We start from the raw sequence: 24,078 nt of genomic DNA, 5'->3' as shown, positions 1-24,078 counted from the left end.
TCACTCATTTTAGATCTGAGATCGGCTAAAATTTAAACAATGACCATTGTTAATACCTAGCCGTCATTACTCATGCTTCTAACTTGTATTGAGTCGAGGTATTAATGTGAACACTATACATACGGGGTATTGACGTGAACACCATACGTACGGGGTATTGACGCGAACACCATACGTACGGGGTATTGATGCGAACACCATACATACGGGGTATTGACGTGAACACCATACATACGGATACTATCAAATAATATATAAGGATTCTACCCCTGTGGGTTCATGTACTTTTTTAATACAATTTGCCTCAACCCAATGAATAAGTTGGAATGAGTTTAAGGTTACAGTGAGAGTATTTCAGCAGAGGTAAATGCATAAACACACCAGAACGCAGTTGAGACCCAAGTTCTTATGTTTGTGGATTATGACATACAGTCCATTATTTTCAATTAGCTTACTTTAAGGACCTTGTCTCTCATAGTCACTGATCCAGCCAAAAGACCTAAAAGGACAAACCAGCTGTTCAAACCCTGGACCAATAAACAAATGTATTTATCTTGGAATTGGAAGTAAAGGTAAAAACTGAGCAAAATAATTTTATGCCATTAATAGCCTGCTACTGGTTTGAATGAACTTAATTACTTTGTGGTCATAGTTCAAACAATCAGATTTAAATAAAAGAAAAAGAAAGAAAGAAACTGTAGAACCAATAACTGATTAACTTATGGTTCTTGAATTCCTAAACACTGTATGTTCACAAAAAGTGTTGCTAATACCCATAGCATAGTGACCTCGCAGCTCTAGTGGGCTGTGTTTGCACCTTGTCTTGATCATTGTCAGTGAAGGGTCCATAAGCTTTCTCTCTGCCTGTGTGGGTGTCTCTCTCTGGCAACTCTCAGTTGACTTATATGAATGAGTGTGGATGGAGGCATGAGTCGGCCCTGAGACTCACTGGCCTTCTCCCTGATGGTCCGGGCTCAAGCTCCCTCATAAATTTAAATAATGTATTAAGCCAGTTCAGTAAATCTGTACATTCATGGTGATATCCTGCAAGAAAATGACATTAAACAGAAGTTCTATCCTTCTTATAAAGATTATCTCAAGGTACAATGGTGATTTTTGTCTAAAGTGGTCCACTGAGTCAGAATGCATGTTCTGCAGGCAAACTGGGAAAGGACAGAAGGACCTGGTGAAGATGTGTTTTGACTCTCCATTTTGGTTTCCATCTCAACCAACAGATTTTGCTTATTTATTTAGTATACCTCTGACTCTGTACAGCCAGAATGATAACAAAATATTAATAGAATTGTTAATATTTACCTGAATGAGCCACTGAATCTCAAAGGGATTATTTAAGAAGAGACAGTGATTTTTATTCTAGCTATTTTTGTTATGCTGGGGTTGCATTTGTGTTAACCAGAAAGGTCGGGATTCGAATAACTTCCTAGCAGTACCTAGCCAATTTACTTTGCTGCTTCCTTCATTGATACTGTGAGAAAAGCCGCTATACCAGCGCTCAACCTGACACAGACACTGGAGGCACACTGATTAAACAAATAAATGTTTTATTTTCTTTTTTCTTCACCTGTGGGCAACTCCTTCCCCGTTCTCACAGGCACAACACATTCCCAATAAGCACTATCCCAATCACAATCACAATACTTTCTCTTTCTTTCTCCTCCACTCTTCTCTGGCCAGCTTAGTCCCTCTTCTCCCGACTCTGGCTCCCAGAGTAGTGGCTGCTGGCTCCGTTTATAGCCCACCCGGCAGCACTTCTGGGTGTGGTGGAAGAGCTGCTCTGTAGGGCTCAGCAGCAGCTACAGCACCCCTTGGCGGTGCCCACGGATCCCAACAGGGCTGCTCCAAACTCCAGCTCCCATGAAGCCGTGCGGGAGTCCTACGCACCTCTGCAACCCAGGAGGGGGTTGCCATTTAGCGTTCTGGGGAGGTACTGTCCTGACCAGGCTTGCTCCCCCAGTCCATACAGTGAAGAGGCATCCCGGCCGGACAACAACCCTAGCCGTCTGTGACAATGCAATGTAAGAAATGCATTTTTTAATACATCAGAACAATATTGATGAGAACACACAATTTATCCCAACAACGTCCATCAATTTTATTCATCAAATTTCTCCAAAAATGCCCTTAAGCCAAGTTTTGAAAGTGCCCAATGTCTAGCATCTGCAGCACTACTTGATACTTTATTCCATATGCCTACAGCTCTTTGTGTGAAGAAAAACTTCCTAATATTTGTACAAAACAAATTTCTGTCTGCTTCTCTGTGTTCTTCTTGAACAATGTATGTGAAGTAACCGTACTCATTCCCTTCTTCATTTTAAACAGCTCATTCACATCACCTCTTAATCTCAGCTTGCTTAAATGAAAGGCTCAACTCTTGATGTGCAGCCCTGCAATCAGCCTAGCCGCTCTTCTCTAGACTTTCTCTAGTGCCGCTATAGCTTTCTTAGTTTTGGAATAGAATACTCCAGATGAGGACTCACTAGTGTGTTATACATCTTAATAATAACCTCCTGTGACTCCGGCACTCTACACTTTGCTGTATAATTTGACTCCTTTTAGTCTTCTTAATCGCTTGTCTGCACTGTCCGAATGTAGACAGAGAGGAGTCCAGGTCCTTCCCATAGGGTGTCTCTTTATGTTTCAGAAATCCTACTACATATTCAAATATAACATTTGTTTTTTGTGGAAAACTGTATGGAGCAAATGATCAGAGTAAATGATAATCTCTAAGGTCAAAAGCATAAATGTGTCATAGATAGATGATGGTGTGGGCTCTGGACCACCATGGGCCACACTGGGTAGATAGATAGATAGATAGATAGATAGATAGATAGATAGATAGATAGATAGATAGATAGATAGATAGATAGATAGATAGATAGATAGATAGATAGATAGATAGATAGATAGATAGATAGATAGATAGATAGATAGATAGATACTTTATTAATCCCAAGGGGAAATTCACATACTCCAGCAGCAGCATACTGATACAAAAAACAATATTAAATTAAAGAGTAATAAAAATGCAGGTTAAAAACAGACAATAACTTTGAATAATGTTAACGTTTACCCCCCCGGGTGGAATTGAAGAGTCGCATAGTTTGTGCACATAGTTCATTTGCACATCCCTCTATTTGCTGATAATAATTTAATTTTCACTTTGTGCATCAGGAGGCTCTAAGTGTTGTGCCCGGCCTGGTTGATCTTATCATTCAGTTTTGTAATATGATACTGTAGACGATCACTTAGACAAGACAGCAGGTGTGGTCATATAGCAGCTTTATTTTCACATCGTCACAGTGAGCAGGTTTCAGAAAAGCAGGCAATCAATATTACATGACAGCGTCAGGGCTCTTCTGAACAACTGTTTGTTGGGTGGGGCAAAGTTTTTATACCCCTAGAATGCGTGATTTAATATTCATTATGAAATGCAACAGTCGACACTTTTATTTTACACAATCCTTGAGCCCCTTCAATGCCCCTTTTGCAACTTGATTTTCTTGGCCCCTTTGTTATGGCGTTCAGATGTAAACGTGATAAGGCAGTCTCAGTGTGGAATGCTTAGACCTTGAGTCCTTTTGACAAATATTTTTTCTGTTTGCTCAGCAAAGCATGTTTTTAAAGCTTACTTCTGCTTAACTCCTTAGACAAGGATTAGTATAAAGGAACAAAGAGAACATTCATCTTCCACAATACCAGGACACTTGCATGCTTGTTTCAGTGCATAGATTTTTCACCAGTGATTGTCCAGTTATCTTGTGCTTTATTTATACTAGGGAGCTTTGCCCTCTGCTCGTGTCGCTTGCCAACCCCTTCCACCCCCTGCCAGCACTACACCCCAAGGAGACGTGGCCGATCCTCTGAAAACCGTCTTAAACGGTGATACAATGGGAAACAAATACACTTTTTTTACCTCCTCTTTGCTCGATCAGTTGCTGCTGCTGCCATGCTGCGTGATCTGCATCTCATGTGGCACTTCGAACGTTTAAAAGCCTGTACAGCAGCTGTCCTTGTGTCTCACTGCCTTTGTCTCTCTTCTCCCCCAGATATCCTCAAACACTATTCGATCTCTTTTTGCTGTTCCGTTATTTCACAGAGTAATATTTTCCATTTGTTTGCGATGTTTACTCTCATTTTTGTGAGATTTTAGAATTTTCTTACTTCCATTATCTCTAGCATGCTCTGCATGTGTATAACAGGACTTGCTTCCAAAGGTGGTAAGTATGACGTGACTTGACCGTCTTGCGGGAAGTGAAAGTGTCTCTCTGTCCCTCTGTCTCTCTTCAAAAGATCACGTCTCATCGCAGGAAAAAAGTCTTGTATCGTCGCAAGATTTTTTTATAATAGAGAGATTTCATCTGCTTTGCTTTGTATTTTATCTTTAGGCCCTTTGTGATAGTATATCATAAAGTGAAGACAATTAGAAAATTACTTGGTAAGCGCAACAGATAAAAGCTGACGCAATGCAACACGTTTGCGATGGCTTATGGGAAGTCCGAAACACAAACACCGCCGCTGTCTGCCATTAGTCTCGTTGAAGCCAAGGTGAAATGAACATGGACACTCTTCTGCTGGATTATAGCATTACTGACCAAAATTCTGTACTGAGGTTTCTCTGGGCAGAAGGATTGAAACCTGCTGAAATTCACAGAAGGATTTGGGCTTGTGCAGATCAACAAGCTGTATGGGTACCCATAATACTCAAACTTCATTGTATCCAAAGTCACCATGTACTATGGCATGTGAAGAGTCAAATGTACAGCAACAGCAGACATCATACTCCATTGGCCTTATCTGATGAAGGCATTCACGATATCGATTTTGGTTTGTGAGAACAATGTTAATAGTCTACCAGATCAAGCTTCATCAGTTCCACTTGTTCTTTCCATTTTAAACCTTTCCACTCATTCAAAATGTTTTTTGTGGAGTCATGCTGTACTGAACCAACGTAGTAGGTGCAATTCCGCAGAGTAGCATCCGTGTTCATTTGACCTTGGCTTGATCTAGACCAGGGGTGGGCAATGTTGGTCCTGGAGAGCCGCAGTGGCTACAGGTTTTCATTCCAACCCATTTGTTTAATTAGAAACCAATCCTTGCCAATTTTAGACCTTATTTAATTTTATGGTTTGTTAGTCTGCAATGCAAGGTTCTTATATTGTAGATATTTTCCTTTCCAAAGATACCATCCAAATGATTTGAAGCTTTAAACAGATAATTTTCAGTCTGTCACATTTTTCTATTAAGTGTTTTTTTAAATCAAAGAGTACATGATGAACACACACAGATGTAAATGGAAACAAGCTGGATGGAGAAGTTCTGGCTGCTTTGTCATTTACCTCTTATTGCTAATAAGGAGCCGTTAAAACAGTGAATGCAGCTGTTTATGATTGAAATAAGTAATTAAGGTTGGGGACCCTTAATGAGCAAGACCACTAAAATGAAGCATCAAAATGTCACTTAAGCAATAAGTGTTTCATCAGCAATAATTGACTTCTCATTTAGAAGGTGGGCTGGAAGAAAAACCTGTAGCCACTGCGGCTCTCCAGGACCGACATTGCCCAACCCTGATCTAGACTAACAGCAGAACGCTGTGCTGTTTGTGTTCAAACTACCCATAAGCCATCACTAACATGTTGTATTACATCAGCACCTCTCTGTTGTGGTTACCACATAATTTTCATATTGGTTTTAATTTTTGATTTACTCCCATTCTTGTCTTAAAAGGTGCCATATATTCTCCTAATATCTCAGCACTATTTGTATTATGTGGACTAATTCTGTATTTTTTCCCAGAAGCAGATGGCCGGAAACTCCGAAGTGGCATTCAGAGAAGTACAGAGACAGGACTTGCCGTGGAGATGCCCAGTCGAACTGTAAGACAAGCCAGCCATGAGTCTATTGAAGACAGCATGAATAGTTACGGGTCTGAAGGAAAGTGAGTATCAGATATGATAAGGTACTTTGTTTGCCATTTATACAGCTACACAGAAATTTATGACAAGACAGACCACTCAGGAAGTTTATTACATACAAGAGATATGACACAAAATCAAAAAAAATAGGCACTGAGAACATACAACGTGTTTATATGTGTACTGGTCACATAATACAGAGATACAAAAATATATTAAAATATTAGGGCTGACAAATGATTCAAATGTTCAATTATAATTCATTGCAAGATGTCTCACTCGATTTGTCTTGATTAATGCATCAGTCTCCTTTGAATGTGACGAATACACAAATTCTGAGCTGGTCAAACTGCTAAGACTTGTGCCTTTCTTATAAATCCTTAAACTGCGACACAATTGTTCTATGTGAAGGTAACGTGTAAGAATTGTCAGACCTCTCTGAACGAATGAAGTTTCTCAGCCCGGTACCTTCAACTATAGTCGTAGCTACGTTTTTTTGAGGTTTTTCAAATGCTTGAAAATAGTTCAAAATGTAGCTACCAGAAATTCCGACAGTTGGTATGACTCGTTGCACAAAAAAACCTCCACAGTCCAAGTGTCTTCATTTTAAAAATTTTAGTGACATTCAAAATTAACAGTTCATACAAAAATAAGGAAGAAATGCTGATAATACAGTACACAAAAAAGAAAGGACAATGTCTTGTCTATGATGTGTCGTTAAAGTTTAAGTGTCTGGATACATTTCTTAAGGTTTCTGTTACACACACTAGGACCATACAAATGGTAATGTACATGCATGACGGTAACGGTCTGAAAATTATATGCTCTTCAGGTCTTTGTGTCTATCATTTCATGTTTCTTTCTGGCTGTCTAACTACAATCCGAGAGCATTGTATTGTCTAAATAAAGAAACACATCAGAGCATTAAGAACATTCCATTAACTTGTTTGCTTCTTCTTCTTCTTCTTCTTCTTCTTCTTCTTCTTCTTCTTCTTTTGGCTGCTCCCGTTAGGGGTTGCCACAGCGGATCATCTTCTTCCATATCTTTCTGTCCTCTGCATCTTGTTCTGTTACACCCATCATCTGCATGTCCTCTCTCACCACATCCATAAATCCCCTCTTAGGCCTTCCTCTTTTTCTCTTTCCTGGCAGCTCTATCCTTAACATCCTTTTCCCAATATACTCGGCATTTCTCCTCTGCACATGTCCAAACCAACGCAATCTCGCCTCTCTGACTATGTCTCCCAACCGTCCAACTTGAGCTGACCCTCTAATGTCCTCATTTCTAATCCTGTCCATCCTCATCACACCCAATGCAAATCTTAGCATCTTTAACTTTGCTACCTCCAGCTCTGTCTCCTGCTTTCTGGTTAGTGCCACCGTCTCTAACCCATATAACATAGCTGGTCTCACTACCATCCTGTAGACCTTCCCTTTTACTCTTGCTGATACCCGTCTGTTACAAATCACTCCTGACACTCTTCTCCACCCACTCCACCCTGCCTGTACTCTCTTTTTCACCTCTCTTCCACAATCCCTGTTACTCTGTACTGTTGATCCCAAGTGTTTAGACTCATCCACCTTCTCCATCTCTATCCCTCCATCCTCACCTTTCCATTGACCTCCCTCTCATTTACACACATATATTCTGTCTTGTTCCTACTGACCTTCATTCCTCTCCTCTCTAGAGCATATCTCTCCACCTCTCCAGGGTCTCCTCAACCTGCTCCCTAATATCGCTACAGATCACAATGTCATCAGCAAACATCATAGTTCATGAGGACTCCTCTCTAATCTCGTCTGTCAACCTGTCCATCATTATTGCAAATAAGAAAGGGCTCAGAGCCAATCCCTTATCTTACAGGGTGTAAACCAGATTCTTCAATTATCTAAAAGAATTATTATTATTATTATTATTATTATTATTATTATCAATGTGAAATCTCCATTCCATTCAAATTAAGAAAAAACTAATGTAAATTTACCATTAACGTTAACTAAAGAGATTTGGCTCTTACAACAGTATATTTAGAGTTCTGCTGTCTGATGTGATCCATTTTACAATAAATATTGGTAGTTAATACTTTAAGTTTTGTTTCATTTATGGACGTAACTTCAGTTGCTGATTCATGGATTGTAGTCTGTGACAGATTTTGATGAATAACGTTAAGAGTTTTTAACAGTGGCATGATGCATATTTTGCTCTTAAGTGATAAGCCAAGGTCCTTGTACTTCCATGATATTTAAATTTGCCTGCACTAAGTTTACAAGTATTGACAATGTCATCCTTTGAACCATCTGGGAGATTTTTAAATGAAACGCAAGCATCATACATAACATGTTTCTTATCAGTCGTTAATAGAATAGCATAGGTTAGGGGTTCCTAAACTTTAAGTCAAGACCCCACAAAATATTGTACCATCTGGTCACTGGAGATCCATTGCCAATGTGGACCAGACCAGGGACAGTGGTGTCATCTGCTAATTTAATAATCAAGTTGTTGTTTTGGGGGACTAAGCAGTATATAATAAGAGTGCTGTAGGACTGCTTTCAAAATGAAGCAATTTAACAGAATAACACCCAAGGGTGTTTGTTAGCTCACTGAAGTTAAACGTTTCAGGAAAATGTGTGGTTCTGACTCAAAGTTTTGGGTTTCATATTCTGTGTGCTTTAAACTAACCAGTGCTGTTGAGCTCAGTTGTTTTTTTTTTGTGCTTTTCAAATACACAGTGGCGGTGTCACCAGTTTTCTTTCTCATTCCCATTTTGGCACCCTGCCCTACCACCTTCTTCCCTTCTCTCCTGTCCCTCAGAGTTTTTTCAGCTAATTCCTACCATGCACCCCTTCTCCATCTGTTCAGTCCTTCAGTTCGCTGTTGGGTGCCTCTTTCTCAATTGCTTCTTCTCCTGATCTCTGCTGGTTGTGGCCTTTATATTTGATGCACTCTTTGGCTTCCAGCTGTGCACTCATACTCCTTAGCTCTCAGCTGGGTGATTCCTTTACCGCATAGATGATTTTCTCTTAGGTTTTTTAGAAGACACCACTTCTCTGTCAGCTCTCTTTAGACTTTTCTTGGCTTTACGCACGACTGTTCTTCTCTAATATAAGTGGGTACCAAAGGACCATGTGCAGACCATTTTTATTTCTCTAGTTTTAACAATATTTATATGGGATAGACTTTGAATAATTGTTTGGTGAACCTGCTGTCAAATTGTAATAAGCTATTTTATTAGTATCCTTACCAGCAAAGAAAAAGTTGAGGTTTAAAAGAAAATGTTGCTCTGTGACTTTCTAGTCAATCTTCTTATATAATATGCTACCGTGACTGTTCGTTTGTCTGTCAGCCAGGATTTTAAATCACCTGTAGCTTGCAAACTGTATGAACTATTGACCTGAAATGTGGTACATATATACTACGTGATGTCTACTATCCGCTTTTGGGGTGATGATTGACCTCCAAGGTTATTCCTCCTTTTATATTTATTTTATTTTGTTGTAGAATCAACTCTTGGCAGAGGCCAGCGTATGGGCGCCGTTCTCATCCCTACCACCTTCGCCGTCACTTCCCCTACCTCTTCATATCTTAAATCATTCTTGAGGCAGATTGAAGACTTAAGTACCAGCATAAGTGAAAAATTAAAGAAAATACATTAAGTAATTGCAACGCAAACACTGACTTAATCAGTTTTAATGTGAAAAGATGCCAATGAAAGAACAGAAGAAGCGGGCCGCTAGAGTGGAGAAAAGAAGAGCTGATCACGAAGCAGCAAGCGCATCAACCTCTGAGCAAATGAATGTTAAACGTACAGGAATGCTCAAGTCAAGTGTATTTCACTTTAGCAACTATTACATTTTTGAGTAATCTGGCTATACTGAAATAATACAAAAAAAGCGGACTATTTAAAATGCTTGTAGTGCTTCGGAGAATTCACTTCTAATTAATTTCAGTAAAGTAAAATGCCACCTGAAGACAGAGTTCATGCTGATTTTTTTTTTTTTTACCAAAAGTAGACTGGTGCAGAGAAAGAGTATGAAAAATTGAATGAATAAGTCAAGAGTATTCAATGCACATTATCGTGCAGTGCGCTGTTACTGGTATAATATAATATAATATAATATAATATAATATAATATAATATAATATAATATAATATAATATAATATAATTGGCTCCAGCAGAAACCCCGTGACCCTGTAGTTAGGATATAGCAAGTTGGATAATGGATGGATGAATATAATATAATATAATATAATATAATATAATATAATATAATATAATATAATATAATATAATATAATATTCTCTGCGATGGGCTGGCGCCTTTCCCGGGGTTTGTTTCTTGCCTTGCGTCCTGTGTTGGCTGGGATTGGCTCCAGAAGACCCCCGTGACCCTGTAGTTAGGATATAGCGGGTTGGATAATATAATATAATATAATATAATATAATATAATATAATATAATATAATATAATATAATATAATATAATATAACTGACTTTGTCTCCCAACCGTCCAACTTGAGCTGACCTTCTAATGTACTCATTTCTAATCCTGTCCCTCCTTGTCACACTCAATGTATATCTTAGCATCTTTAACTCTGCCACCTCCAGCTCTGTCTCCTGCTTTCTGGTCAGTGCCACCGTCTCTAACCCATATAACATAGCTGGTCTCACTACTGTCCTGTAGACCTTCCCTTTCATTCTTGCTGATACCCGTCTGTCACAAATCACTCCTGACACTCTTCTCCACCCATTCATTCATTGATATCAAATATAAATCTAAGGATTCTAAATGTGCAGAGAGTTGGAATATCATACATTTAATGTGTTCTGTGTGGTGATCTGTTGCTGCTTGCCACTGCTGTCAGGTCAGGAGGAAGCCCCAGAAGCACCTAGCAATTAACAACTGCGTTGGTTTTAATAATAATAATAATAATAATTGATGACGTTTACGCCGGTCTACTTTGATGATAAAGTAAACTACGAGATTAAAGTGCACATTTCGAGATTAAAGCCAAAATGTCCACTTTTTTTGCTGTTGTGAAGGTGCGAAAAAAACCAGATGGCACAGAAGATGGTATGTGAAACTTTTAAAATGTATTGCATCATTACGATGGGGAATATGCGATGCTTGAATATAAAAGCAACATGAAAACATTTGTATGTTGGCATTTTGCTTGATAACATCAAACCATTCATCAGACATCGAAGCAAGCACATTAATCTCGTAGGATCCTCAAAGCGGCTTTCTGTCACATGTAGATAGTAAACAGAGACTCTGACGTCACATTCCAACTTTTATCACAATGCAACCCCGACTTTTTGCTGGTACTGCATTTCGCGCACGCGTCGCATTAATTTCTGAGGACCTGCTCAAAGGATGCGCCAAATGAACGCTGGGAACGCGTGGCAGCCATGAAGTATAAACGAGCCCTTAGAGTCCTACTTGGGTGTTGGTTTTCTTTGCCTGTATTTGGAAGGGTATGCACAGCATGGGTGGCCTCAAACTTGGAAGGTGTTTTTCATTTTTTATTTATTTTTTCACCCCTGGACCTACTTTTCCAAATATTGTAGAGCCATTCCAGTCCATTACTGCTGTTTAGAAACACTTAAGAGTCCCTTAAGAGCAGGCCTGTGTTATGCTGCTCAGGGACCCATAGGCAAAAAAGATACACACTATTAACCTGTTGTGCATTCCTTCAACTCTGACAGCTTTTTCTTGGCATTGAGTCACCAATTAACCAAACACACATGTCTTTGTGATGTGGGATTAAAAGCAGAGTACCCATAGAAAAGCCCTCACAAATACAAGAAAAATATTCAGACTCCATAGAGTTCAGGCCAGCATTTGAACTCAGGAGCTATAAGAGAGCAGTTATAACCATTGTGCCACCATTATACAAGTAAGCTTTCTCTAGCAGAAATAGTTCTTTATGTTTATTCAAGCTTTCCTGCATCTCTCAGATGTTTTATAAAGGAGTGACGACTCCAGGCACAGAGCTACAGGAGGTCTGCAATCGTGACCCCTGCAGCCTACGTCACATCTCTCACAGGGAGGCTCACGTGTCACACGCTAATCCAACGGCATCGTTCCTGATGCTGTCCCACTTCACTTGCCGTTATTTCAGTTAAATGACCCTGAAATCCTTTTGTGAACAGTTGCTTGGGCCGATGTCAAACGTTTCACCACAGAACGACGATCTGAAGGAATTATAAGCTGCTGTGTGTTATGTAATCAGTTTTGGCATTGTCAGTGCGTGTAATCTGCCTTTACTCTGCTGACAATGGAATAAAAGACCACTTCACCCTGAAGCAATTAAGTTTAACAGTAACCTCTGATATGAGGCCATTAAACTGTGTCTGGGTTATTTATTTATTTTTTTGTGTTTGTGCATTACGATCCGCTAGAGGCATTAAATATTGACATTAATTTCACAGGCATATACCACTTGAGGTCTTGTCATGAAAGGTATGATTCTGTTGATTGTAACTGACTTTAAATACGTTTATAAAAATATTTTTAATTCAGCTATGGAAGCACTTTTAAGCCCACCATACCCACTGTTAAACAACCAACAGACTCCAGCCATATGGTTCAATGCTTCCTGGAAATATAAGGCCGTATACAGTAGTGACTACAACATCAGACCTTAAATTGCAAGTTTGCTGGTTTAATTTCTGCTTTATGTACCTAAGCAAATTTCTGTAAAAAAAATATTCTGATCTTGTTGAATAAATATTTCTGCTAAATATTTACTCATATAATCAGAGAATTATCCAGGGCTCGGCCTTCACAGATAATAACTACCTGACGAACACTTTGATCCAGAACCTGTGTCTTGGTCCACATTTATTTTTTTCCCCTGTCGACCGAATGCTCTTTTCACATGACAAACTCTTATAACCTTTACAATTGTACCAATGCGAGGCAGAACCATCCTTCAAGATGTCATCAGTCTCCAATTCTTTAGAGTGTGAAGACGATTTATTAACCTTCTGTTTTGATTCATGAGGCATGGTGACACTGGTCACAGCCTTTATAGGTTATAAAGACATATGAGGAGAAAAACTTTAGTCTTTTGTTTCGGCAGGGTGGATACGGTAGACAGGTCATCTACAATTCCCTACCAGCACATCTGTCATGTTTTATTTGGTTTTCTCTGTTTAGTTCTCTGTCATCATTTTTACACAACAGGTGAATAGAAGCATAAAAACACCTAAATGAGGACCCAAAACCCTTAAAACTGAAGGAAGAATTGCCACCTAAGTGTGTTTATCAAAATGAAGCAAACATTTTGGCTCTGTTATGAAAAATGTATTTACCAGTTGTGACAGATAGGGGCGCTCTCGCTCCCTTGAAAAGATAAAAGTCCAATACGTGACTTTATTATAATAAATAAGTGCACAAAGCACCCTCCTGTCCCCAATACTCATATACAATAACACTAATCAATAATCAATACAGTCCTCCACTCTCCCAGACGCTTAGCCACCCTGCCTCCCAACTCAGCTCCTCGTCTGGGATTTCCCATAGTCCATTTATATTTCCTGACCCGGAAGTGTTTCCGAACCCTCAGTCCATGTGACTTCTTAGCACTTCTGGGTCAGATCAAAACTCTTCTTTTTCATCCCGGAAGCACGTCATTCCTTCTGTCCATGTGACTGGGACGTACTTCCGGGGTGTAGGGAAAATAGTACTGCTCCTCCCCGCAGCGCCTTCTAGCGGCCCCCATGGTATCCAGCAGGGTTGTAAAGGAAAACTCCAATGTCCATAATTCCCTGCTGGCACTCGGGGCATCTCCATGCTGCAGGGAGGGCTCCACCTGGCGGCCTGGGGGTATTGGCCGGGATGAACGGCCAGTCATATCTCACACAGTCAAGCTCCAGACTCCTGAAGGACAGTTGCATGTCCAGCTCTGACTTCAAGGAGAAGAAATTCATTAAGAGCAAAGGACTTTGATCCATCCTTTGAAGGGTGTTCTGTTTTTGAGATCAATGTCTCAGATATTTTCTGATATTCAAAGATCTCAGACTCAACATCTTTGGATGACATTGGTGCACACTGCTAGCCTTTCAAGGGCCTTCAATGGTGTTACGCTCTCTAGCTCCACCTCTAATTTTTGAGTAATGTTTATTATAATAATAATAATAACAACAATAATAATAATTCTTTACATTTATATAGCATTTTTCTCACTACTCAAAGTGCTTTATGTACAGAGTGGGGAGCCACTTCAACCACCACCAGAGTTCAGCATCCACCTGGATGACGGCAGCCATTTTGTCTCAGGGTGCTCACCACACATTAGCCATTAGGTGTTTAAGGAGTGAGAGAGATAGCCAGTTACAGACAGAGGATGATTAGGGGGCTAGAATGACTAGACCACGGAATGTAATTTAGCCTGGATGTCGGGATACACCCTGCTCGTTTTGAAGGATACCCAAGGAGCACATAGAGTCACAACCTCAGTTTTACATCTCACCTAAAGGATGGCACCATTTTTTCAGCACAGTATCCCCGTCATTGATCTCCGGCCCGCAACTTTCCAGCTACAGGTGTTGAGTCACAGTCCAGCTCCAGCTTAAGAAGGCCATGATGGTTTCAATGATGTTCACCTCTCTAACTAACATCAGCTCCTAAAGGGCACACTGATCCCCAGCATTAAGCTTTGGATGACATGAAATGCACATTTTTGTTCTACCCTAGACTTAGGGAGACATTGATTTCCAACGGCTTCTCCTAATTACAGCGCCAATAAAGTTGGAAGTTTCCCTTTTTTATAATATACATAATAATATCTGAGTATGATCAACAGAAAAAGACTCTTTAATGTCAAATTCGATAAACAGATCTCAGCGAAGTGGTCGAAATTAATTGCAAATTTAAAACACAATGATTGATTGAATAGGTGGTTGCACCTTTGGCAGCCTTGACTGTCTTGTGCACAGGTCTTTATCATCTCTACCTGCACACTGACATTTCACTCCACTCGCCTTTGCAAAGCCGCTGGAGATCTGTCAGGCTGCATGGAGATCATGAGTGAATGGCCCTATTCATGTCTAGCCACAAGTTCTCAGTTGGACTGATATCTGGACTCATTCAATCCAGGACATTCATATGGTGGTTTTTAGGCCATTCCTGTCTTGGTTTGGCTTGATGTTTGTGGTGGTAATTGTTCTTCTCTCAAATTGCACGTTTCTTGTTTTCCTTGTTGTTGATTTTTATTTATTGTTCTGGATTTATTATTTGCTCCACCCTCAGAGGCTTTCCAAGGCCTGCTGCATAGAAGAGTCCTGATGGTATGTTTTTAATATTGTGCCATGTATTGGCTTGGGCGGCACGGTGGCGCAGTGCCTCGCAGTTGGGAGACCTGGGGACCTGGGTTTGCTTCCCAGGTCCTCCCTGTGTGGAGTTTGCATGTTCTCCCCGTGTCTGCGTGGGTTTCCTCCGGGCGCTCCGGTTTCCTCCCACAGTCCAAAGACATGCAGGTTAGGTGGATTGGCGATTCTAAATTGGCCCTTGTGTGTGGGTTGGCACCCTGCCCGGGATTGGTTCCTGCCTTGTGCCCTGTGTTGGCTGGGATCGGCTCCAACATACCCCCGTGACCCTGTGTTCAGATTCAGCGGGTTGGATACTGGATGGATGGATGTATTGGGTTAGTCTGATACCATAAAACCTTCTTCTAGCTGACTTCAGAGTCTCCCACGTGCCTTCAGGTAAATTCTAGCCAAGATGGAAGGAACATCAATTTTCTTTTGTTTTAATAACATACAGCTCTCCAGCTTTAGCTCCTGAAGGACATTATCCTGTCTAGCTCCAGTCTTTAAATGACATTGGTCTCCAACTTTTTAGTGATATCCTTCAGCTTTTGAAAGTCACATACAGTATTCTTTTTGCTACAGCTATTCAAGTGCCAACCTTTTAATGATACTCTACTCTACAGCCTCACCTCCTAGAGCAGGGGTCTGCAACCTTCACTATCAAAAGAGCCATTTTGCCCCCTCTTCCTCCAAAGAAAAATAGTCTGGAGCCGCAAAACATAACACAGCTTATAAACTTTTAAAAGTTTTAATCTTTTTTTAGATTTTACATGTTACAACCCACGGAATACAACAAACAGAAGTGCAGTGTGCATGTGTAGGCCTACTTTGAAATAAATTTAACTGAACTCTGCAGGCCTATTTGAGTCCTTCCTATACCTGTATAAAATTAAAATAAAAACTAGCCCACTTTAATATAAATAAAACATTTAGCTGTAGCTTAGCAGCTTTAAAAAAGTAAACATAAAATTCCATTTCAGTGTGCTCTCATCCTCTCCAGGTTTCCCCTCTCAGCCAGCAATCAACTGAAGCACCTGAACATACAAAAAAACCTACATCAGCTCCGGGTCTGAAATAAATGTGTTTTTTTTTTTTTTAAATATTAGCCTATTAAATGCTATTGTTCTCACCTGTTTAATGTGACTTCTGTTTCTGAAGTTCGCTGCAGATCATCTCTAGCACTTTGAGCTACTTTTTGTATGAAAATGTGCTATATAAATAAATGTTGTTGTTGTTCTATGTCGGGGCTATACAATGTGACTTTGACCTTCACACAGGACTGCAGGCTCATGTGTGAGGTGGGAGAGATAGTTGGACTTTATGAAGTTCATGCTTGAGAAAACTTGCTCACATAAGTATGTTGAGCCAAAGATGGACAGCACTCCAAATGCATATTTTTTTCATGTTCATATATGTTTCGGGAATGGCACTCCATGTATTGAAAACAAGTTTGTCGGGTTTGGGGAGGTTTTCAATATCAGTCCATTTGTGCTCTTTAGCGAGAGTAGCCTTCTGACGGGCGACTTCTTCAAGATCCGCTGTCAGGCATTTGAACTTGGACACACCATAAATCTTTATCCGCTATGGCGGCCAGTTCAATTTCTAGATCGGGCTTACTTACTCCTGTGAATGCGGATGTGTTCAGCAGGGATGGGTCGATGTCCAGGGAAGGAGAGAGTGTTTTTTTCTTTCTGAACTCACTGAATCTTTCTCTAAATGCAGCCTTGCATTGCAATAATTGTACGGTGGAAATAATCACAATTTATGTGAATGTTCACTGCTTTGAACTCTCTCAGGGAGGGGAAGTGAGAGAGTGTACCTTTCTGTACATCTCTGGCAAACACTGTCATCATGCGCTCAAACACCAAAACATTTAAAGTCAGAGAATAGATGCTCTGATATTTTTATGAACGATTCTTTCATGTATTCTCCGTCTGTGAACGGCTTACCCCTCCTTACGATCTCTTGAGCTGCCACAAAACTAGCAGCTGTAGTTGACTGTGTAGAAGTGATCCACTTTTTGAAAGTATGTTTGCTCTGTTCAGCTTTCGTTGCAGTTCCGAAATTGCTCTCTTTCGCTCATCTTCACTTGGGTATTTTTCAGTGAATGCTGAGTGCTTGTTTCGAAAATGTCTTTCAACGTTACATTTTTTGTTGTTCGATAATTTATCGCCACATATTAAGCACACCGGTAAGCCAGCGTCGTTGGCGGTGAAGGCAAATGCTTCTGTCCACGCAGAATTAAACTCTCTGTTCTCTTCTGGGATTTTTCATTTTTTGGGATTTATTCATGGTTAGTGCAGGGGTCGCACACTCCAGAAGCCACCTGCAGGTAAAGGCGAGGGCTATAGACGTAGATGTGACGCATATTTTAGTTGACAAATTATAAATAAAAAATAAAAATTAGATGTTAAAGTGTATAACAGTAGTAGTAGTAAATAAACATTATATATATTACATATATTATATACAAATTAAATTAAGAAATTGCCGTTATTCATTTTCATGTTTTGTTTTTTTTTTGTCAAGGCCAAAAGGAGCCATTACAAGGAGGCTGAAGACCCGCATGCGGCTCCAGAGCCGCGGGTTGCCGACCCCTGTCCTAGAGGATACAATGCTGTCCAGCATGACATGAAATACAAATCGTTCTTTAGATCTAGCCTTTGAAGGATATTCATCTCCAACCTTTTAATAATATTCAGCCCTCTAACACCAGTTTTTGATAGACATAATGCTATCCACTTCATTTCATTCTCTTCCTTTCAATGACTCGTGAAGGACTCAATGCTTTTCAGTCCAGGTTTTGAAGGACACACTGTTCCCCAGCCATTGAAGGACATGTGTTCAGCCCTTTAAAAAGACATCAATTATTCTGTTTGACTTTGGCTGCATTGGTATGTCTATTTAAAGGCTCTTTCAGGATGATCAAAAATTATATGTTAAGGACATCTCCTGGTGACCTAAAATCAGGTAATGAGATGGACTCATAAAAGCATGAATCCCTTGAAAACAAAGTGTTCCATTTCATAGTGTCCATTTCCATGCTGCTCTGTCACTTTAAAGTCAGCAGCTGTGTTTTATGGGGTGCCGTAACTGCAGCCAATTAAAGAAATACAGTTGCAGGTTATCAAGAAATTTGAAATGGAATGTCAGACGTTACTGAAACTGTTTGCTTGTTTGGTCATAGCAGCTCAGGTTTAAAGCCTGGGGCTTCTCCGTGGGTCTATCATTGGAAAGCATCTCGGACTGACTGACACTTAGTTCATTTCATTAAAAATAACAAATTAGCCAAATGTCAGACTTAACTACCAATAGTCAAAATTAAAACAGGAGGACTGACCACTCCAAAAGTGGATTTATGTTTCCAGTTCAACACTGATAAAGGTGCTTTATTCTTCAAAAAAGGGGAATGCAGCTGAAACAAATCTAAACAATTTTTGTTCTGTAAATCCAGATTAGAATTCCTTCTATAACTACTCCACATTTATCAAATTCCTGTCTGAAGGATTGCTGACACTTAGAAAGCAGAAGCCTCACAGTTTGATATAAATATACTGGCGGGCAGCACCCTCAGGCTTCAGAAGACTGAGCAGAGTGCAGCTCCAGCTATTCTGTCAAGACGCAAGTCTGGCAGCTCTGAACAGACAAAATTGCCTTATTTAATTTTTACATTTATCAACAGGTCTTAGTCTTTTTGCTTTGTGTAGTGCTTGTTTGTGGGTAGTACAATAAAATTCTTACTTTATATATTTTTTTGATTGGGAAAGCAAAATGGCCTATTTTCAGAACTGGGGCATGTGGAGGAGATGTGGGGGCTGTGCTTGTTAGGTCCAACATTTAATGTGCATGTGATCTGTCTAGATGGCCTAGCTCTCAAACACTTAGCAAAAGAAAAAAAAAAGAAAAACACAGAAGGAAAAAAAGGAAGATTTTAAAAGATTTTAAAAAAAGCCATTGTTGCTGTTTGCCCACCTTAGTTAGTTGCAGTTAACGGCCAATGGCTGGCATCAATTATGGAGAATCCACTGCATCCACTAAACAGTATCATCTCCAGACAGAAGAGCAGCTTCAGCGACAGACTGCTGTCACTGTCCTGCTCCACTGACAGACTGAGAAGATCGTTCTTCCCCCACACTATGTGACTCTTCAATTCCACCCGGGGGGTTAAACGTTAACATTATACAAAGTTATTGTCTGTTTTTACCTGCATTATTATCAATCTTTAATTTAATATTTTAATATAATTTTTTTTTTGTATCAGTATGCTGCTGCTGGAGAATGTGAATTTCCCCTTGGGATTAATAAAGTATCTATCTATCTATTCCTGTCTTCCTCTGAGATCTCCTTCCACACTATCTATCTATCTATCTATCTATCTATCTATCTATCTATCTATCTATCTATCTATCTATCTATCTATCTATCTATCTATCTATCTATCTATCTATCTATCTATCTATCTATCTATCTATCATATCTATCTATCTATCTATCTATCTATCTATCTATCTATCTATCTATCTATCTATCTATCTATCTATCTATCTATCTATCTATCTACCCAGTGTGGCCCATGGTGGTCCTGAGCCCACCTGCCATTGTGATCCACAACTCTGTTTTGGGTTTAACCTGTCTACTCCATTGTAATTCACTGCCAATGCTGCCCTCTGCCTACTTTAGTCCACAGTGATCAAGAGGCAATTCTATCATCTGCCCACTATGAGTTCCTACCTCTAAAAATTAATTTAATAAAAATACAAGGTTTTATGAGAATTCTATACATGGGAAACAATTGTAAACAATTTTAGCTAAGTACATTTATTATTTTGTTCTCTGAAAAGAGGCACACTTTTTAAATTTTGTTTACATTCTATGGTGCCATCTCTGTTTTTTCACGGGTGCCACCATTTTGCACGTCCTGTTGCTAGGAAGCTCCTAGTTGCCATGATGACTGACGCCACAGACTTGATGCTTTAAATACTGGCACATTCTTCATTTAACATCCGTGACTTGGATAAACAAAACCTCATTAATCTTGTGTGCGTTTCTCTTGGCTTTTCTGGTTATGAATGTCTAGCAGTCCTCTTGTTTCTGATTGTGGTTAACGTCTTGATTTTTGGTGTTAGAGCTCTTTGTCTTTTTCAGTATCAACCCCTTTATTCTTTTGCCTTGACCTTCATTCATTCCCCAGTACACTGTGTTCACACTTTTTGTGCTGCTGGTTGTATGCTGTCTAGTTTGGTCCATTGTCATCTAGAGCCAGTACTGCTGTTTACTCATTCTAAGCTAGTCCAGGGTGATCCAGAAACTATACTGCTGTCTGCCCAGTTTGCTTCATGTCCAACGCTATCATTTGCGCATTATTCGGCATGTCAATCCACAGCTGTGCTCATGTTTTCTCAGTTTAGAACATTGCAATCCAAATGGCTTTCCGTGATCATTTAAAATGCAGTTTACCTGTCTAGTCTGTGGTGATCCACAGCCAGTGCTGTACCCAGTTGGGTTAGTGGTGATGCTAATCAGTTGCTGTTGGTTAAACAATTGTGATCCACAAGAGGTGTTACTGTGTGCCCAATTTGGTGCTTAGTTATCCAGGACAAATTCTCTCACCTACCCTTGGCTTTTCAAGTTGATCCACAGATGCTGTCTTCTTAGTTTGATCTAGGATGATCCTTATTTCCATACTACTTTCTACTAGTGGGCCATCATTGACCACCCAGTGCCATTCTGTCATGTGCCTGGTGTGTCAATACTACTGTCTAGTCTAGTTCATAGTGAGCCACAACTAATGATATGCTCTGCCCAGTTTGGTCCACTGAGATCCAGGCCCAAGATGATCATCCACACTGGTCTGGAGTTAATACAGTCATCTGCCCTGTGCAGTATATAATAATTAACAGTCATTATTGTTGTATACACAGTCTCGTGATCCATAAACTGTGCTGCTTTATGCCAGTTTTAGTGAAAGGCTATGCACAGGCAAACCTACTATATACTGTAGTTTGGCCCATGGTCATCCATCATCACCTTCTGTTCAGGTTGGTTCATCCATGGCCATGTATAATACTACGGATGGCAATTGACAGTGCATGCCGTGAACTACACAGACTGATCCATAGTTATCCATAACCAGTGCTACAATCTGGCCATTATGAGAGTGGACTGGTTCAGAGTCAATGGGCTGATCTACTCAATGGCGATTTCCATCCAATGCTGGTGTTGGCCCATTTAGAATCATCACACTCCTGTGAGTATTCAAGTGACCTGTCAGAATGGGCAGACAGGAATTTCAGGGCATCACACTTTTAACTTATTTTAGCACTAAACTAAAAACATCTTTATATATAATATACTACCATGGCTGTCCGTTTATCTGTCCAGGATTTTAAATCGCCTGTAGCTTGCAAACCATTTGACCAATTGACCTGAAATTTGATACACATATACTACGTGATGTCTACTATCCGTGTTCGGGGTGACGATTGACCTGCAAAATTATTCCTCTTTTTATTTTTATTTTATTTTAGAATTAGCTCTCGGGAGTATTTATACGGGCGCCGTTCTCATCCATACCACCTTCGCTGTCACTTCCCCTACCTCTTTCCATTTTAAATTATTTTTGAGGTAAACTGAAGACTTAAGTGCCAGCTTAAGTGAAAAATTAAGGAAAACGTACTAAGAAATTGCAACACAAACACTGACTTAATCCGTTTTAATGCAAAAAGATGCCGACGAAAGAAGAGAAGAAGCGGGCAGCTAGGGTGGAGGAATGAAGAACTGCTCAGGAAGTAGCAAGCGCATCAACCTCTGAGCAAACGAATGCTAAACGTACAGAGAAAGAGGATGAAAACTAGGAATGCTCAAGTCAAGTGGATTCAGTGCACCGTTACTAGTACAGTATGATACTGTTATATTTGTCACATTAGCAACTATTGCATTTTTGAGTTATCTGGCTATACTGAAATAATACAAAAAAAGCAGACTATTTAAAATGCATGTAGTGCTTCGGAGAATTCTCTCCTAATCAATTTTTATTAAAGTAAAATGCCACCTGAAGACAGAGTTTATCCTGGTTTTTTTTTTTTTACCAAAGGTAGACTGGTGCCTGACGCCCAAGTTCAGAGCGGCATCAATTAAACATGTGCGTGCAAATGTCAACCCCATTAGAAAAGCAGAATTATGAAAAAAGGCTTTTGTCTAATTCATGCAAAGCTCTCCTGGGTCTGCTCTGACACCATCATTCCCCCGAGCTTGATTGTGAGCTGGAAGGTAAAAATTAAAAACAGAAAATCCCAAAAAAAGTTCCTCTTTGTTGCACTGTATGTCAGTGAATAACACGTCTGCAATTTAAAACTTTTCAAACAAAGAGAAATGCTTTGAATTAGTGTGAACTGAAAAGGCTGAAATGTTCCATTTAACTTTATGCCCCAGTTTTTAAATCTTTTGAGTCATGGATGGAGTTTGACATTTAGGCTGGTGGGGTGGCTGGATAGGGGGGGGGATTGGGGGGCTATACAAATTATTAAAAATACTTGCATTGTCACAACTGTACCGCTACATATTTACATCATATCCCATGTTGAATATGGTAAGTTGTTCATAATGAACATTTACAATATGAAGTAAGTCTCACTTACATTAACACATTTTAAAACTCAAAATTATGAAAATGTACACAAATACCATTGACGATATGTAAGTGACAGAAAATGTTGCTTTATTAAGTTTGTCTGTCTGCATTGTGAGTGCTATGACCTGGTTGGGGGCAGGTTCTTTGCCAGGGTGGGAGGAGGACAAGGATGGTCTAGTGTCACAACCAGGATGGGTGCCAGTTTCTTGCCAGGATGGAAGGCCTGCTCGGAAGGGCAAACGGTGGCTGCTCCCAGGAGTTATGTCTTCCCCCTGTGCACACGATGGCAACATCCCACCGGTGGTACTCCTATATGGGGACATAGATAGATAGATAGATAGATAGATAGATAGATAGATAGATAGATAGATAGATAGATAGATAGATAGATAGATAGATAGATAGATAGATAGATAGATAGATAGATAGATAGATAGATAGATAGATAGATAGATAGATAGATAGATACTTTATTAATCCCAATAAATTCACAAATGAAGAGCAGGATGGGAATTATGGTCCCATGGAACAGCACTGTCGGCTGTCACCAGGAAGAGCTGCACGGGGATCCTTATAATCTCTTTGAAGGGCTTCCCCCTGACCCGGAAGTGCTTCCATTGTGTAATGCTGTGATAAGAGAGCACATAGCATCATACTCATGTGAAAAAAGGATTTGGAGGCCTGTATCTACTGTTTAAACCCAGGATGGTGCAGTGTAGTCATGTCTCAGAGTCTCAGTGGTGATTGTGACAAAATAAGCACATTCTTACTTTAATAAGTTAGAAAAATCTATGCATAGCGTAACTTTCAGGTGTGTTCAGGGACTTAGTTAACTGATTTGAAAGGTGGAACATTTTCTGTTATTTATTTGTTTTATCAAAGAGACAGATTTTGTTTTTTAAATATTTGGTCACAGGGTGAGTGTGACGTGTGATGGGAATTTGCTCAGATTGCCACACTGCTGTTTGTACAGGCGGGTGCCGCTGGGCATACATAGACTAGCGCTTCAGTTTGCTCATCCTGACTACTGAGGATCAGTTGGTTGGCAGGCACAGCTGCTAGATGTACAAAAAAGGAAAACACTGTATGCAAAACTACAAGATAAAGCTAAATCTGAAACACTGAACTAGTTTGTAGTTGAAATTGTACAGAGTATATTTCTTGTCTGTTTTGAGGAGAAGCAACATGCAAGAGA

At 39.9% G+C, this 24,078-nt stretch overlaps 1 protein-coding gene across 1 annotated transcript in view; it reads left to right on the top strand.

Moving 5' to 3' along the window:
• rims4 (regulating synaptic membrane exocytosis 4) overlaps positions 1–24,078 on the top strand; it is a 159,616-nt gene that overhangs the window by 96,674 nt on the left and 38,864 nt on the right. The window contains exon 2 of the mRNA XM_051932596.1: positions 5,818–5,956. Within this exon, the coding sequence (XP_051788556.1) occupies positions 5,818–5,956 (139 nt within the window). The remainder of the gene's footprint in view (positions 1–5,817; positions 5,957–24,078) is intronic.

The sequence above is a fragment of the Erpetoichthys calabaricus genome, chromosome 10 (genome assembly GCF_900747795.2).
Source record: "Erpetoichthys calabaricus chromosome 10, fErpCal1.3, whole genome shotgun sequence".
NCBI classification, from domain to species: Eukaryota; Metazoa; Chordata; class Cladistia; order Polypteriformes; family Polypteridae; genus Erpetoichthys; species Erpetoichthys calabaricus.
The sequence above is the reverse complement of the archived record's forward strand: the minus strand, read 5'-3'. Positions and strand labels throughout refer to the sequence as shown.